Below are 19,246 nucleotides of genomic sequence, written 5' to 3'. Positions count from 1 at the left end.
TCAGACACTGAAGAGCTGCCTTTGAGTCACATAAGATGGACCATGAATGTGATGATTTGTGAACAATAAACTCCAGAGCAGCACGGATAGCTGCGAGTTCTGCAGCCGTCGATGATCTAATGTGAGATGTCTTGAACTTGAGGGTGACGCACTCTGCGGGAATCACCACTGCTCCAGCTGAACTATTAGAGGATACAGAACCGTCTGTGTAAACGTGGATGCGTCCTCTTTGCTGTTCATGTAGCACTGAAAGCACGGTTTGTTTGAGGGCGAAAGTTGACATCGCCGTTTTCCTTTTGATTCCGGGAATAACAAGAAGAGCCTGGAGTCGATGGAGGCACCACAGCGGTTGAGATGGTCGTGCTGCAGGCGTGAAGTTTGACGGTAAAGTTCCGTGGTTGGCGGCAATAATCTTGCTAAACGCTGAACGAGGTCGACCGGCAGGAAGGGAGGCGAGATGATGCGATGGAAGTTGGGCAAAGTGCCTGATATGCATCCTTAAAGTGTCGACTTGAAGATACGTGTTGATGGGGTGGTCATGCGCGATGGCTATTGTTGCTGCCGTGGACGCACATCTGGGAAGGCCAAGGCAAATTCGCAGAGCTTGTGCTTGTACAGATTGGAGGGAACGGAGGTTGGTCTTGCCGGTCCCACCCAGTACAGGTAAGCTATAGCGCAGGAGACCGAGGAACAGTGCATTATAGAGTTGAAGCATCGCACTCACAGACGCACCCCATCACTTTCCCGCAAGAAATCTGAGCACGTGGGTTATCATGACTAATTTCCTTTTTAGGTAGGAGATATGAGGACTCCAGGAAAGGTCTCGATCTATTATCACTCCTAGAAAGCGGTGCGTCTTCTCGTAGGCAATTGGCTGTCCATTAATTCTGATAACGTACGGTTTCATTGCTTTACGCGTGAAAGCGACTATAGAGCACTTCTCGCAGGACAGCTCCAGACCTCGTGCTCGAAGATAACCTGATGTTAGTGTGGCCACTTTTTGAAGTCGGACGCGTCGCTCCTGATGACTAAATGCATATATCGTCTGCATAGATCGACACATGGACGGATTCCGGCAGGGTATGGACCAGGTCGATGAGCACCAGGTTAAATAGAGTGGGGCTCGGAACTCCGCCTAGTGGTACGCCTCGGTAGGTGTTGCGTTGTGATGACACCGTCCTTTGTTTGCACAAAGAATGACCTGTCCTTCAAGAAGCTGGATATCCACCGAAAAACAAGGCCGCCTAGGCCGACCTCACCCAAGGCGTCCAGGATGGCTTGATGGGTTACGTTGTCATATGCGCCTTTGACATCCAGGAACATCGCCGCTGATATTCTCCTGAGGCTTTTTCCGTGCTGAACAGACGAGACAAGATCTATGACGTTGTCTATAGAAGAGCGTCCGCGTCGAAAGCCTGCCATAGCGTCAGGATATAACTTGTAGTGTTCTAGATACCACTCTAGACGCGTCAGCACCATCCTCTCCATCACCTTTCCTAGACAAATGGCCAGAGCAATGGGACGATAAGACGCCACGTCTTGGGGTGGTTTACCTGGCTTGAGCAAAGGCACAAGGCGGCTGGACTTCCATGCAGCTGGAACTTCTCCTTCACGCCATGAATTATTGTACACGTCTAGAAGTGCATGCCGGCCTGTGTGACCGAGGTTTCCAAGAGCTGCGTATGTCACCCCGTCAGGCCCAGGCGATGAGGAACGTCTGCACGCTGCCAAAGCCACCTGCAACTCCTCGATGGAAAACAGATTGTCCATACGAGAATCCCGCGAGATTGGAACATCACGGGGATCACGTATAGCGAACGATGGCGGTAGACCAGCAACCTTGAAACAGAAGTCCTCCGCTACGTCGATCTCTCTGCGACCTTGGTAGAGAGCCAGGCATTTGAAGGGGTGGCGTTGTTGCAGTGATGTTCTAAGACCACGCACTGTTCTCCATATATGTGACAGGGGTTTATGCGGATCAAGGATATCACAGAAAATTTTCCATCTTAGAGACTGCAGGGAGTTGATCCGACGCTGGATCTTCTTCTGTATGCGTCTCGCCTCCCTTAGGTCGTAGATGGACTTGGTGCGCCTGTACCTTCTTTCCGCGCGACGGCGGATTGCTCGAAGCCGCTCCAATTCTGCTTCGAATTCAGAAAATTTAGGAATAGGCCTGAAAGATCTTGTGGCTTCTTGAGCAGCGGCGTTATTTAGCTTCTCGATGTTGCCAGGCCGACAGTCCTGGATCTCTTAGCGATTCTTCTCCATGAGCAATGTGTATTTAGGCCAGTCGATGTGATGAAGGACTGTAGTAGAGTGTGACTTGCGTATGCCGTCGATTTTAACATATGTTGGAACGTGGTCACTACCATGTGTGTCGTTGTCCGTGAACCATTTCACACTGGCACTGAGGCATCTTGAAACAAATGTCAAATCCAGGCAGCTGCTGTATGTCAATCCCCGCAAAAAAGTGGGACTGCCATCATTTAGGCAGCAGAGCTCATGGTCCGACGCGAAGGATAGTACACGTCTTTCTCGACAGTCCATCTTTAAGCTTCCCCATAGCGGATGATGCGCATTGAAGACGCCGGTAATAACCCATGGTCCAGGTGTCGCTGTTAAAATTGCACCTATTCGTGCGTTGTCAAATCGACTACTAGGTGAAATGTAGGCACCTATGAGCGTGAGTGCGACATTCTTGCATTTTATAGTCAAACACACATACTGATTGTCGTCATCAGGTGCCACTGGGTGTAAAACATATGTGAAATCGCATCTGATATAAACGATGACTTTGTTGCGGTCGGTACAGGTGGCAGACATGAAAGCTTCATATCCTGATAGGCGGATGGCGCTCTCAACGTTTGGTTCACAAATGACGATTATTGGAAATTTGTTCTTAAAAACAAACGGACGAAAGTCCGAAATACGCGATTTAATGCCTCTGACATTCCATTGGAAGATAGACGCTTCCTTGACCTCTTTAAGGAACGAATGTAGAGGAGCAGCCATGGTGCTTCTCAAGACCGGACAGTACCGGATACAGGGCATCCAGTATTTGAAGTGCGCCTCGAGCCGCCGGAGTGTGTATGACGATCAGTAGTGCTCCTATAGTGTTGTCATAAGGGCCCTTATCATGGTGACAACTTGTTTGTCGTTGTCTTGGTTGCTGCCAGAAGGTGAAGCATGATTCGGCGAGCGTGCTACATCTTGTCACTCCGCTGGTGGATCTAGCCGTGGCAATGGCGGCCACTCCTCGCTTGAGGCAATGATATAGGGGGACTGTCTGCTGAGGAATCTCATTGCTGCTATTGCTAGTTGTATGCAGAAGTTGCTGGACTCTCAGTGGACGCGGTGCATCCTTAGCAATAGCAGTGGGTTTCCTAGACCTCCGGCGACGTGAACGTCGACGTCGCACTTTAGCGGCAGCCTCCCTGTGCGAGGAACCATCCCTGACCATTTGCCTCAAGACTTTCGCCTCATTTTTCACATGTGGGCAATTCTTCGAAGTTGCATCGTGAGAGCCCTGACAATTTGCGCACTTTTGGTTTTCTGCACGACAGGCGTCGGAGCTCTGCGACCCAGAGCACCGTGAGCATACGGCAGCGTTTGTGCAAACCGCACTAACGTGCCCTATCCTTTGACACTTCCTGCACTGAAGCGGCTTTGGCACAAAAGGCCGTACAATGTGTCGGAAGTGACCGACCTTGACGTGGGACGGTAGGCTGTCTCCTTTGAAAGTTAACTTGACACACTGCGAGTTTCCCAGGCGACGGGCTTGCAATATGGCAATTCCCTCTGTAGCCGGCTTGATGAGTATATGCAGGTCAGCATCGCTTATGGAATTATCTACGTCATACACAACGCCGGCCGTAGAGTCATGATGGTCTTGTTTATAGCAGCGTACGTTGATGCTATCCAGCACCTTAACGTTGCTCAGAATGTCTAGCGCGCTGCGGTTTGTGACATCTATAGCGAGGATGTTCTTACGGCCGTTGATCCTTATATCTTTGATCTGACCCGGAACAAGTGCCTCGAGCGATACAGATGTGGCTTGGCGGTTGATCCGGTTTAGATTGTCGCTAGCAGCCACAGGCACATATAAAATGGTGAGGTCTGATGGCTTTCGCGTCGGGATCACAGTTGCCTTACTTGTGAAAGGAGACGTCCTGACGAGCCTTCTCTTTGCTTTGTGCTTCGCTACGGGCACGAAGTCGCTGTCATCCGAGGTTTCATCACTGGTCCCTGAGTAGATCACAGTGTCCTCGCTGTAGGTGTCACTCGGGCGACTAGACCGCTTTCTCGGTGCGGTCGCTGTTGACGTAGAGGGACCAGGAACCAGGAACCTCTCCAGGCGACTCCACGTCCATCGCCGTAGTTAAGGGAGTGGCGTCTCCCACAAAGTAGCTTTAAATTCTCAGAGACAAAAAGGCAACAACAGCTTTTAGCATTTGGTATGCACCAGAACACTTGTAATTCTGGAAATAAAAATAAATTGAATTAAAGACGATTAAAGTCGTTGAAGGAGCATTAAGGTGGATTAGGGTGGATTGGATGATGAACAAGTATTAAGACCGATTAGGATAGATTAATGTGGATGAACAAGGTTTCAGGTGGATGAAGGAAGATTAAGGTTGTAAAGCCTACCGTAATAAGCCTTAATCCATACTAACTCATCGTGCACGTTCATCGGCATTAATCATCCTTAAGGTACTTTAATCCATCTTATTTCACCCTTATCCATCTTCACCGACCTTAATCCACCGTAATCCCCCTTAATGCACCTTAATTCTCCTTAATCCACCCTAATCCTCCTTAATCCACTTTGAATCACCTTCATCGACTTTAATCCGCCCTACTTCTCCTTCATTGACTTTAGTCCACTCTAGCCAACGACAATCCTCCTTAATGCACCTTAATCGAGCTTCGTCCACCCTAATTTACCTTCACCGACCTCAATCCACCCTAATCATCCTTCATGCATCTTAGTCCTCCTTAATCTGCCCCAATCCTTCTTCATTCACTTCAATCCACCCTAATTCACCATATTGCTTCCTAATGCAACTTAATCCACCTTCATTCACCCTAATCTACTTTTATCGATATTAATCCACTTTAATTCTCCTTAGTGCACCGTAATCCTCTTAATACACCTTCATTAATCTTAGTCCAATCACTAATCAATCATTATTTAACTTTGCTAATCAGTAATCATCTCCTATACACAGCTGCACATGCTTTAGTTTGCTTCCGGCCTTTGTTCGGTCACGTGATATTTTCTGTAGCTCACAACGCGACCTTGAAACAGAGATCTAAGGTTTTCGCTGAAAAACCCCCACACAAAGGGATATGCCACAAGCAATACTAGATCAGATACACAAAGTATCTCATCATGTGGCAGAAAAATTATCTGGAGTATAGAAGTCGCCTCAAAGCTCTTCTTACATCAGGATGCCTTGTTCATACGGCTTTAAGAAAAAAAAAACTCTTCATAAGCGTTACCTTCAGCATTATCTATGCTGTTATGAACATTTCTCAAAATTTTCAACACCAATAGCGCGCGCAACTGGTCCAAAATAACACGCTTCCATATAACGCTGCGGCGCGTCCGCGGGAGCCCCGGAGAAAAAGCGTGCCGTGCGCAGCCGGCGGGCAAGGGGAATCGAGGAGGAAAGCGCAACGAGGAGGAGAGTGTCGCTATTTTAGCGCAGCTATAGCAGCGCGGATGATGACCTTGGTTACGGCGAGACCGACGGCGACGCGAAACGCGGGAACGGGCGCCAAGAAGCTGCTCTCTAAAACATTCAACGAATGGAACGGTCTGCCAGCATCTATTGTTAGTATAAGTAATCCTGTTCAATTTAAAGCTGCTTTAGTTATCTACATCTAATTTATGAAAGTTGCTGTGGTTGAAGGTGCTGACCACCAATTTTTGTGGTGCCTATTTTTTTAGTGCAATGGAAAGCTTACCGGTCAAAGTGTTTAATTATGAATGGCTAACGTGGAAAACGCCCTGGAGCAGTGTTTATCGGAATTTTCTTTATGTGCAATGAGGATGTGGGGCCGAACAATGAAATCTTGCTTACCTCAGTAAGGAAGCCTTCATTGCGGTGAGGCTACCTTATGTCACTCTGAAAGCTTCCTTACTGAGGGGCCCTCGGTGAAGGCTTCCTTGGTGCTTCCTCAGCATAAGGTAGCTCCAAAGCTACCTTCATACGTCCTTACGCCGCTCGTTGGCCTGAACGAGCGCTTCACCTCACTGCTTAATCACGTGACGTTTGCTTGCGCATGCGCGCTGTCGCCCACCTGCGGAGAAGCGCGAGCACAGTACGTCTTACCAGGCGTATTCGTTTCAGTCACGCGTGCGGCATGGAAGCGTTGCTAGGCGTTGCTAGGCGTTGCACGACGCTGGCGTGCCAGCGTTGCTGGAGCACATCAAGTTTTGTACTGTAATGCGCGACTTTTTTTAAGTTTAGTAAACAAAACTAGAAGAAAGCGTCCACGCTTCTCTGTGTTAGCTCTTCAATTTAAAGATTGTGCGACGATACATTTTTTTATTGAATAATGGTGTTCGCGTAAAGCTTTTAAGAGATAATCTCGAACCCAGGCATGTGGCAACCGCTCCTTACGTGAGTGAAGGGAGCTTTCAGAGTACGCTTGCTTCCTCCATCGGTCCTTCGCTCTAAGGAGGCCTCACGTAAGGTTAGGAAGCGCTCGAAGGAAAGGAACGTCTCATTGTTTGAGCCGTAGTCGTTCACTAGAAGCATGCTGAATACTGTGATAGGTAAACGCGATAGCGATTACACACCGGCGTTATTGGGAGGCAGATGGCAAGTGTGGCCGTGCTGTAACAAAGTGTAATTTTGTCTATCAAGTCGATGTTCTTGTGATTCGTCTTTTCCGGATTGTTAAATGATTTTTGCGATAATGGCTACGTGTTTTCGTGGTTTCCTGTCCCACTGCTTTGGTGTTTAACCAGTCAAAACAAAACCAATCGCATCGAAAACTAAACCACGCTTTTACACGCGATACCCAGTTCAGCATGTTGCCGTAGCTACGCGTGCGTTTTTATTTCCGAAGCATAGAATAATGCGCGAGTGTATTTTAATTTACAAACTGCGATTTCAAGCAGTAAATATGCTGTACTTAATACCAGTCACCTTACGTGCACTAATGTCATAGAATACATCCCAAGTGCCAAGGCTGCATTGCGAGGTCTGGCCACTTCCTGGTTTTTGAGACTTTCTTTGCCAATTCAAAATTCGAATTCCTGCTTAAATCGCGAATAGCGTGGTCGAACCAAAAACTATAGAATATGGTCATTTCATTTCCATCAACGTCTCAACACATTATGGCCAGATTTCTGTCTCTTTAATATATCATGTTATTTTTTGTATTTATAAACACAATATTTGCAACTGACGTATGTATGTATTGATCTATCATTCCTAACTTGCGTATTGAAAAGTGTATAATAAGATTGCCGCTGTGAACTACCAGTATTATTTCTTTTGTGTTTGTTATGATGTGTAACTAGTGACCTAGCATAACTATTCATTGTTACTTATACTGTCCCTTTTCTGTATAAACCTATTTTTAACTTCTTTCATGTAGACTCTCCCCTCTAGAATGCATACTTTCTCTGAGGGTACTGCAAATAATTAAATAAACACTCGCACCTACCCAGTAACACATGTGTGGATCCACGTTGGCGTGAAAGTTTCGGTTGGCGCTCTTTGGCCATCCCTGGCCCTTGCGCCAGAACACCACAATCATCATCATCATCATCATCATCATCATGAACGTTTTGTTGAAGAGCGCACGTATGTACACATTGCCACATACTCATTAACCCGAGCTGGTACGATGGTTGGTTTCTAAAGCTGCACCCTCAGCACAACGGGCCAATGCGCTGTCCATTCGACCGCGGCCTACCTATTGACACAGGTAGGCCGGAAAACGATTATGTACGACAATCATAGATACAGGTACAGATAGAAGCATGCAAATATAGACGCCGGAGGGTGAGTGAAGTGCGTTAATGCCAACGCAATTATACAAAGCTGCTCGCGCTTCTGCACTTCGACGTAATAATGAAGTGCGCTTCAACGTAGTTCCAAACAGCAAAACCATGGAAACCATCGTGCCTACAAGCGGCCGAAAACATCACCGTGCGTATAACTCCGCATCATGCACTTAAGATAGCGTGTTGGCAAAAGGCAACGGTGATATCACGGTTGTGAGGGCATGCATGTCTTGCAGTCTCTTTTACAACCACACGAAAGGCTTGAGTAGCCACGACAGCGCGAAATGTGTGATCCCTGGAATGTGCGGTTCGTTTGTCGGCATTCGGTGCGAAGCGCACCTCTGGTATCCTTTGTAAGCACGCGTAAAGAAGATAGCGACGAAATTATCGGATGATCTCTGGAACTTCGCGCGCTGGCCTCGGTTTATAGTGCACACCTTGCGTGCTCCGTTTGTTATCCGTGCGACTGCTGATTTTATAGGACGCGGGCCGCTGTATGGGTGATGCAGAAAAGCATCTTACACGTGACTAAAGTTGCGCTCATGCGAAGGGTAGCGAGCTGCCTTCACGCTCGCCTTTTTCTAGCGTTTGGATTTTTGTTTCAAACGTAAAATATGAATACTGAGGTTTCATACATTTCAAATAAATATTTTGTATTATGATGAAATTCTCGGTTTGCTCGACAGCATTGCTGATGTGTAAAAGATAAAATGCCGCTGAAAGACCTATAAGACGTAATGAATTATTTCTCCCTGTGGGACACATTCCTTAACCATCAAGCTAGAGACAATAGATTCTTCCCCTATTTAAGTGCTGCTGCCCTCCAATTTCTCGCATGAAGATGATGCCCCCCTATTGCATTGAGTGAACGTTAAGCCGGAGGAATCATACAAAAGGGATAAACAGGGATACTACCCCGAGAATGAAACAGCTGGAGGTCACTAAGCCTCCAGCTGGAGAAAACAAGGGTGTCCATGCTAGAACCATGTTTTCAGAGAATGGCTGAACGCACATGCAGTCAACAAACTGAAGATGACCGGAGACAATTAAATTTAACACAGCCAGTCTCGTTCTGGTTTTTATTTTGACGAGCGGTTTCATATTTTTTAGCTGTGTATTCGCCTAATTCAATGAATAGTGCGTAACGGTAGTACAAGTATTTGCTATTTTATCACGGAAATTTAGAACATGGAGCTTGCGGAAAGGCGCCTTGTGGTGGACTGAGCAAATTACTATTCGCAGATATGCATCTCTTTGTGCCTTGTTAGATAAAAAAAAAACATACGAGGGTTGTTATTATTGCGCTAGAAGTTGCTACCAAGGTTGTTGTTGCGTTTGATTATCCTGTATTTTTCTGTACATAGTATTTCTGCCACAGGACTTACGTCTGTAGGCATACACAGTGTGGAAGTCGTTTTGCAATTTTCTTGTCCCTATCAGTTATACAGGCTAATAGAACTAGCATTGCTCATGCTGCTTCATTGCTCAAACGTTTCGTAGATTCTTGGTTCATGGCTCGTTTGGCGCATAATCAGGCCCAAGCACACGAACGGCATCAACTGTGAGCACGTTCCTTTGTCGCCTCTAGCCGAGAATTATGACAGGCGCCGAAATATACTAGAACCCGCCAGCGACATCTTTAATTTATATAGTTGCGGCTGTATGAACTTGCAGCGATGAAGAGGGTCTGAGTGAAGTGAGGGCTAAATTACGTTTGTTCGTCATATGGTTTTAGGAAACACTATTCATTGCAAACTCAGCCAATTCTCTGTACTAACGACCTATTTATGGCTTCCGACAGTGGTTCTATTATCGACTGCACTTTTCTTGGTATCCAAAAAGCCTTCGATAGCGTTTCTCACCGTTTGCTTTTACTAAAGGTAAGCATGCTGAATATTGACTCGAATTTATTGCAGTGGAATAAATGCTTCTTATTTAACATGGCCCAGCGCGTAGCTGCTCATGTTCATAACTCGCGCAATTGTTCTGTCACATCCGGTGTAGCGCAAGGCTCCGTCCTCTGACGCGTATTGTTTCTAATTTACATTAAAGACCTTGCCGCCTGCATCACATGAACAATCATGCTGCCTGCCGATGATTGTGTCCTATACCGTGCAATATACAACCCTTATGATTCTTGTCAACTTCAATCTGGTCTTGACAGCATTACTTCTTGGTGTTCATCCTGGTCCATGAAATCGAATGCTAACAAGTGCAGAATGAGGATTTCCCGAAGAACGGCTGACTGTACTATCCCTGTTTATTCCATTACTAATATTCAGTTGTCTGTCAATACTTATAAATACCTAGGTGTTCACATAGATAACAATTTATCATGCAATACTCATAATAAACACATGATTAACAATGTAAACCGCACTCTTGGTTTATTGCGTCGTAACTATTATTTAGCTCCTGTTTCCTTAAAACTACATTATAAAGCTTTAGTCAGGTCTAGACTCGTGTATGCCTCTTCAACCTGGAACCTCTGCATTAGCGCCAGTTAGTTCAACTGACCGAGTTGAAGAAACTTGTGTGGAAAAGTGACCTAGGGCTGTGGAAACAAGCAAAGAACGCATTTCAGTGTAGCGCAACCAGTAAGGGACATCGACAAGGTACAAGACACAAACACATTGCTGTATCTTTCCTCCCCATCCTCCTTGTAGTGGTTGCGCTACGCGGAAAGGATGTTAAGAGGGAATGGCCGTACCAACAAACCCAAATTTCAAGACTAAGGAGCAATGCCGTGATTGGGCCAGCTACGCATTACGGGGCCTTCGCCGACAACGGGATACTGCTGATCTTTTTGAGACTATAATTTCACTATTCCGGTCACAACCAATAATTTGAACTTCCGCTGTCACATCGCTTGATTTAGAAACTAAATTGCACTAGCTTTTTTTTAAGTAAACGGGTGCGAGTGGCACTCCTTCGAAATGCCGCACCCTTTGACCCGTTTGCCATATTGAACCACGATGGAGATTGAACGAAGATACTCGACTTCCTGGGAATGCTACTGGTCCCGCGGGGAAGGTGCAATCAGCACCTGTATTTCAGCAATGAAGCGCTCTGTGCGCTGGTGTGTATAGTTTACGCAGTCTAAATTCATAAATGCTATGCAAAAATAAGCTCCGGCATATCTGAGCCATGTCTCCGAGTCTGATAGGCAGCATAAAATTGGTTTATATAAAAAAAATTATGTGGACGTTATGTATGGCGCCAACACAATTATGAAAAAGAATAAAAAGCAAATAGCTAGTTTACGTAGTTTCCACCAAAATAATGTACCAACGAGAGCTGAGTTTCACTTTGTTCTACATTATGCCTATCCAGAAATTCGGCTGTTAACCATCTTACGAAGCGTGACCTACTTTTGTCTCACAGGTATGCCGCTACCGTACGGGGAGTGGCCGTCTGCGAGAGACGTATCAAGGCTCCATTCCGGATGCGTCGAAGGGGAGAACTCGGTTCATCCTCAGGGTGGCGCCTACTACTTGGCATGCGCTAACGGGGCACTTAGGCAACGACGGTGCGGCGTGGGTCGGCTATTCTCCGCCCACGCTGGGAAGTGCGTGAACGCCCGGGCTATGCATCGTGAAAGCGGTTAGTAGGCAATCGCATGATAGCCTCAACACAATATTGCTACCATTTCGATAGAGAACGTGCTGGGACGAACACTTGAGTGGTGCCACAGATAAGGAGGAAAGAGAAAAGAAGAAGGCAGGAAGGTTAACCAGAATAACGTCCGGTTGGCTACCCTACACCGGGGGAATGGGAAAGGGGAAAGCAAAGATCACAGGGAGAGAGAGGAGGCAATGTGTGCGGTATCCGAAGAGGCATGCATTTTGCAGGACAACTGAGATTAGAAGTAATCGACAAGGGCCAAATAAGGCAATTATCAGCCTGGAGAAGGCTAATGCCAGCGTAAAATCGCATTGCTCCAATAAATTGCTCGAAGCACTCCGGGGAAGCACTCCTGAAAAATTTGTATTTTGTCCACAAAGGTAATTCAAGGGAAGCCTGGAGCCTGCATGTTTCGAAAAAGGGGCTCGTCTTAGTCTGACTGAGGCTTCCTTGTTTTGCCACTGCGTTGCTGGTCAATTGGCATTGGGCGTACAGTAGCCTATACGAGGAGGACTGCAAATATCTATGGAAGAAATATTATTTTAACGTATTCATTCTAACTTCAAGCGGTCATCATTGGTTTCATGCTAATGCGGTGTCTCGTTTGTGAGTCGGCCACAGTGCATAAAATCATAATGTAAAGACATCAACCACGCACAGCACCTCTGACCATGGTGGATGGACTGCGGATAATGAAAGAATACGATTTCAAAATTAGACCATAAAATCATCACAATCTGAATCGTACATTAAAGCGCCAGTTAAGAGGAAAATGACTTCTTTCGGTATCAGTAAATTACCCTTTCACAATACTAAAAATACCACTCTTACAGCTAGAGGACGCGTGGTAAGCAAAAAAAAGAAAAGAAAAAGAAAACGAGAAGCGCACAACAAGGCAAGTGGCGCCCGCTCGTCATGATGTCATAGATTCTGACAGCGTCTGCTGGGTACCAGTTATTTTTTTCACAGCAAAAGTTGTATATTATTAACTTTCAATCGTTTTTTCTGCGTTCGTCAACAGAAATAAATCATCATATGGGCCGATTCTAGTGATAGCGCAGAAGGGTCCAAGCTACATACCCCTGTGGGCTCGGGGACCTGTAATGTGCCCTTGACCTGCCCTTCTCTCACGTGGGACCGGAAGAGGCCCCAGGCACAAGGGTAGGAACGTGGTTTTTTCGGCGTCTGGCAACAGAAACGGACTTAGCGATTTCTAACACAGTAATACGGGTGCAGTGCGGTGGCGCAGGCGTCAAAATGCGGAACACATTAGAACTCTCGCATGAACAATAGCGTGACATCAAGGTTACCGCAGTATATAAGGAGTGGTATCGGTGCTAAAAGCGGCTGCGTTATCGATGGGGCGGACACGTATAGTTCGTACACCCGAAGTGAAACATGAGTACGAGGAGCGCCGAAAGGAACCGGAACGAGAATGGGAACGGCGCCGGCGCGAAATACTAATAATACTAATACTTTATTGACACAGAAATTCCGCCAGAATTAATACATAATAGGCGTCCCAAAGCCGCATTGGGCTTGAAGGACAGAGCCGACGGACAGCGTTTAACACAATGTAATATCCCGGATAACACAAGATAGGCAGAAACACTGTTATGAGGAAAGTACACAGAAGAGAAACACAAAGAGCAGTGAGGACGCAAAAATGAAAACAAACCATGTATCCTACGCTGAAAAGTAGCATAACCCTGCATTCTTAATAAAGAGCAAGAAAACATGCATCAGGCGATTGTATATTACCTAAAAACCACCAATTATCCAATTGACAACAGGCAACAAAAAACAATCGAAATAGAAATCAACAAAGAGACAGGAATATACATAATAAATCTGCAGGGAGCAGGGCACTGAAACAAAACAAAAGTACTCTTTTCACGCTCTATTCACACACATCAGTAGCTGTATAATGAAACAAATAAATTGATGTATTTGCTCCAGAACCATAAAGTTATGTAGGGTTTCAATATACATGAAAAAACAACCGTGTAAGGGATTGAGGTTAATGCGACGAAGAATTTGTTTTAATTTATATTTTGATTTCGCGCGCAAGTCACTTGCTGGTAGTTTATTGAGAGAGCAAGGGATGAAGTAATTACGAGTGCGCTGACCGTACTTGGTAGAGCAGCGAGGCACCCAAAAACGGTCTTCGGCCAGAGACAACAAGCAGGAACATAGTCAACCTTGCATTTGTGCGACCGGAAATGCCTCAGGATGGCCGTTTCCGCCAGAAGGGCGTTAAAATCTCGCAACCTTAAGTCTTTGAAAAGGTCCATGCCGGTGGCTAAACCTAAATCATAACCAATAATTTTCAGAATCGATCGAAGGATGGCGTTGACTCTATTTTTCCATCGAATCGCATAGTGACCGTACACCGCAATCCCATAGCGAAGCGTACCATAACCCAAAGCTTGTAAAACCATTTTACGAACGGAGAGTGGCATGTAATATCTGATATTGTTTAATATACCTTAAACTGTGCGTAATCTTGAGCATATATGGGCCAGATGCGAATTCCATGTGAAGTCACTGTCGAGGAAAACGCCGAGGTGTTTCACTGTTGAAACGTATTGAACAGGTGAGAAGGTGCAGGGGGTGCAAGATGATGAGTGTGTCAGTAATGGAATGTTTAAACTGATTTTCTTCAAAGGATTATGGAAATGTATAAGGTGTGTTTTCGAGATGTTTATTTTAAAGACATTGTTAGTGAACCAGTTAATAACGCTAATCGTTGCATCTTTTAAAAGGGAGATAGCATCTGAAAAACGGGGAGCTTGAGACAAGATAAGTGTGTCGTCTGCGTACTGAAATGTGAAAGTAGGGATAGCAGCTGCGAGGTCATTCACATACAGAATAAAAAGAAGTGGACTTAATATAGATCCCTGAGGTACTCCGGCTTTTATTGAAGTTGTATTACTCCGGTACTGCCCAATGGAGACTAACTGCGTTCTATCCTCCAAATACTGAGAGAGTAGTTTTAAGAAAAGCCCATGAAATCCCATCAAGGAAAGCATATAACAAAAGGCTATGGCAAACACTGTCGAAAGCTTTGCTAACGTCAAGAAAAAGAGCACGTACGACCTGGTTAGCATCAAAAGCTGAATTTATAATGTCTGAAATATCCTCAAAGAGAGCCTGTGTGCCTCTACGTGGGACAAAACCATACAGCGTACTTGAAATAATGCTACTGGCACCGAGGTACTTCGACATGACTTGCAGCAGGTGTTTTTCTAATATTTGATAGATGCACGGCAGAATTGAATATGGCGATAATTTTCGTATCTATTTCGTGCACCAGTCTTCAACAGCGGTATGACTATGGCCTTTTTCATTTCTGTAGGTATAATACCACTGTTTAAAATGTGATTCAGCAGTGATAATAGCACATACTTAACAGCATCGAAATTTCTGCATAACTCGTCCACAGAAATGCCATCAACGCCCGGTGATTTACCAGCTTTTAAGTTAAAAAGAATTGATCTGAGATCAAGTTCTGATAGAGAAGGAAGGTGCGCAGATTTGTATACGCTGTTTCTTAAAGTACAGTGATCAGAGTGTGGTTTAGCAGTACCAGAAACGTGCGAGAAGTGTGTGTTAAATTAATTTGAAAGAGTTGCCCCGTCTGCAGAAATATGGGACTCAAATCGTAACAGGCGACCACCACGTTTGGATATACCTCTTAATCCATTTGCAAAACCACGTCTTTCTCACGTCCGAACGAGCTTCTTTGAATTTTTGGCGCATATGATTTCGCTTTGCTAGCCGAATCATGGAATTCACTCGATTTCTACATGTTTTGAATTTCAGTAGTAGCTCCGGACAATTTGGAGCCCGTTTAGCTTGGGCCAACATACGGTCTTTTTCCTTAAATACCGCTAATATTCGTGGCGACAGCCATTTGTTCTCTTCGCGACGTAATCTGACTTTTACAAACCGGGTGCATTTGTTTCTAATAACTGTGGAAAATCTGAACAAAACGGTCGTATAAATCAGCTGGAGAGAGTGTATATAACATGGACTGCTAACATGTTTTGTGACCCATTCGTCAAAGAGCTTAGGATCAACAGCGCAAATTTCTTTTTTCATGATATTGACTTTGGAAGGTTGGGCATTTTCTACAAGACGATAACAGACGAAATAATGATCAGCGACCTTGGTTTCAACAACAGCTGCCTGCATCGCAAAAGTGGAGCACCGAACATTAATATGGTCTATGCAGGATTTAACCAACTTTCCACACAGAAATTCATCACGCGCTGCTTGATGTATAATGCCTTCTAATCCCCATTTAGATAATAGATCGAGATAGTCGGCGACAGGTGGCAGAGTGGGGCAGAGGGTGTCGATGTTAATGTCGCCTAGCACACAAACGCTCTCGTCAAGAGATAGGGATGGTAGTGCTGTGTCAAATTCTGATAAGAATAAGCGAACATTGCAACAAGGTGGCTGGTACACAGACAAAACAGCCAATGAAGTCTAAGATGAGCATAGTTGCATAGCAACGACTTCAGCTTGCGAAAAGGAAAGCGGTATTTCTGACACAGACCACTTGTCTTTCGCAAATAAGGCCACCCCCCTCCTTTACGCAACGTGCGAGTGTATGAAAACAATTTATTACCTGGTATAGAATAAGAAGACATGGCATCAGCAGGAACATTAATTTCTGTCAAAACAAAGGCGTCACAGATAGGCAGGAAAGGCGAAGTTAAAGCTCAAAAATGATTCCAGTGTTTACGGATGCTGCGGATATTAACTTGGGTGGCAGTGAATGCATTACCGGTGTTAGCAATAAAAAAGTTATGAACTCCTGAGAAGGTATGAAACGAGAGTGATCTAGCTATATCCATATTTACACGAGTTTTTTGAGGTCAATTGAAGTATCAATGCGAACGAGAAGAGCACCCTCAGCTTTTCTGGCCAGCACCCACCGACGAAGGACGATCCCGCGAAGCTGAACGAAAACGGTAATCGCGAGCCCGGGCACCTCCGAACTAGCAACGCAAAAAATTAGAGCCATTCCACTCTGTGAAGATGGAATGGCAGCGAAAGCACGTTGCTTTTCGTTCGAGAGTTTTCACCGTCGTCAGCTTTCGCTGCCATTCCATCTTCACAGAGTGGAAAGGTTGTTATTTTTTTGTAGACTACATTTTGCTCTAAAAGAGCCACAGAATGAATACGGCTAATTTCAAGAAGCTTTACATAGCCTGCGTGATCCAGATACAAAAAAAAAAAAAGAATTTGTTGTAGCGTAGTGGTTCTGGCGTGAAACTCAAAGAACGAAACTGTCAGCTTCATTTCCTCCTCTATTCATAGACGTATTATTGCAAAATATAACAACACATTTTTAGAAGAATACTTTGTCAATATAACTTTATTTATTTTGCTTTAGTGCCCTATTAAACGTGTGTGCTTAAATGCACAAAACAAATGCGGCTTGCGGATTTGGTTATGTTTTGCCATAGTTCTCATACATCCTCAGCAGCACGCTTTCACGTACCCCGCTGTCACTCTGTGCCCAATACGGCTTAATGCAGCCTTTTCCTTTCTTTGTCTAGATGGCTTGTTATGGCCCTAGAAACGACGTGGCTTTCTTTTTCGTGAACTGAATCACCCCCTGCAAACCCGGTCACACAAATAAAAACACCTCGCATAGACTCGCTACGCCACCTACCAGGACCCTGTACAGACGGTGTTGCGAAGCTAGGCAGCATTTTCAGGAAAATACCGAGGAAGAGCGAAAAAAACTCTATTAAAGAGGCAGTTTTCGGGCCGCAGGAACAAAAAAGTTGGGTTCTTTGCAATTGGGCCACTCTCTTGCTTCTGTGACATCTCAGAAGTTGACATTACCCTGGATTGAAAAAAGTATTCAGAGATCTCATAGTGCAAAGGCGGACAAAAAGAACAAACTGTTCATTGTATTTTTAGGGAAATAGACTAAACCAAGTACTATAATTTATTGGCTACAAGGGTCGCAGGTTTTCATTTTGTTACATATTCTTGGAAACTTCACTCCTCGTTTCAACTATGGTGGATTGGTGGAGACATGGGTGTCTACAGCTAATGAATATAAAATAATACTTTCAAATTTAAGGAAAAGGATAAATTGAGCGCGACAGTTGCAAAAAAAAAGGCAGATATAACTTGGTAATCACTTGGAATCAGTTGTAAGGTTCTGGGTCGTCGCACAAGCATATATAACTATGCACGACTTCATAGTCTCCAAGTTCATGGATAGTGGTAATTGTGATCAGCACGCCAGTTTCGTGAAAGGGGACTTTAATGTTTCTTTTTACCCGCTGTGGTTGCTTTGTGGCTATGGTGTTCGGCTGCCAAGCACGAGGCCGCGGGATCAAGTCCCGGCCACGACGGCCGCATTTCGACGAGGGCGAAATGCAAAAAACACCCGTGTACTTAGATTTATGTCTGCAATAAAGAATCCCAAGTGTCGAAAATAATGCGGAGTCTGCCACCTTGGCGTACCTCATAATCAGACCATGGTTTTGGCAAGTAAAAACCCACAAAGATTATTTTTCTCAATATACTGAAGCAGTGACTTGAAAAATAAATATCTTATTGCAGAACATGTAGAGACAGGATTTCGCCGCACGAGACCTGTGCAAATAAAAGATGTGGAGGACGCTTAAGCTTCGCCTTTAATAGTGGAACGCGATAGCAATCAAATCCCTGACTGCTTCTCACGCATCCCGGCAACTGCAGCGTATGTAACCGCAATGTTGACAGGGAAACGCGGGCCGTGAGCGCTATGCACGAAAGCGAACTTTCTGGTAGAAACGTGGCCTCTTGCGTGGACCACGTTGCGGCAGACGCGAGTGCCATCTGGAGGTATTGCAAGGAACCGGGCGGACTGCTCCGTGGCCTCTAAGATGCTCGCGCGCTGGCGCGCGCAAATGGTGTGTGCTGTGGCCGGTCTATGCATGGTAGAAACGCTGGAAAAGTGCTTTCTTTGGCTTTTCCGTAACATAGTGAACTGTTCTCTTATAGTCAAATTACAATCGAACGCTATCATGCCTGTAGGTTCTGTGTAAGTCGTACTTTACAATTTTTCTACGTATTTTGAGAAATTGAATTAGCTCAATAGCTTCCTTGCACAACTTAGTGGGCCTGGGTATGGGTGGCTCAAAAGTATTTTTACCGTAACAACGTTCGACGCTGGACGCCGACACCGGAGTTTCTGCGGTACGGGGGCCTTAACCCTGTCGCAGTAATATTCAAAAGGAGCATCTGACTGCATAACTTTTGCATGTACACTTGAAGCGTGCGGGTATTCCAAACCCACTGCGCCAGAGATATACACTGCGTCATTTTTCTCTGCCTTTTTTGCCCCGCAGGGGCGTCTGCTGCAGCAGGCGTTTCGTGTGTTGCGACACCACGTATCCGAGCACATGAGGGTGGGACCTTCCCGCGTGTAGTCGTGCGCGGCTTAGCTGTGTCCAGGTAAAGGGTTATCCTGGGGGTAGAGCGGATGCAGGTTGTTCATACCTTTAAGACCCCCCGAAGAGGCAACGCACTTCTTTGGTCTCTGTTTCACGTAGACGGCACCCCAAACTGGCCCACCCC

At 45.4% G+C, this 19,246-nt stretch overlaps 1 protein-coding gene across 4 annotated transcripts in view; it reads left to right on the top strand.

Annotated features, from left to right (window-relative positions):
• Window positions 1-19,246, top strand: part of LOC142573217 (uncharacterized) — a 105,852-nt gene that overhangs the window by 51,934 nt on the left and 34,672 nt on the right. For 3 of the 4 annotated variants that reach the window (XR_012826249.1, XR_012826251.1, XM_075682807.1), the window contains one exon: window positions 11,411-11,629. The exons of the other annotated variant lie outside the window; for it this stretch is intronic. Coding sequence is in view for 1 of the 3 variants with exons in the window: in XM_075682807.1 (XP_075538922.1) it covers window positions 11,411-11,629 (219 nt within the window). In the remaining 2 variants the exon portion in view is untranslated. The remainder of the gene's footprint in view (window positions 1-11,410; window positions 11,630-19,246) is intronic. 4 annotated transcript variants of the gene reach the window in all.

The sequence above is a fragment of the Dermacentor variabilis genome, chromosome 2, assembly GCF_050947875.1.
Source record: "Dermacentor variabilis isolate Ectoservices chromosome 2, ASM5094787v1, whole genome shotgun sequence".
Lineage (NCBI taxonomy): Eukaryota > Metazoa > Arthropoda > Arachnida > Ixodida > Ixodidae > Dermacentor > Dermacentor variabilis.
This window is presented reverse-complemented; position numbering and strand designations above follow the sequence as displayed.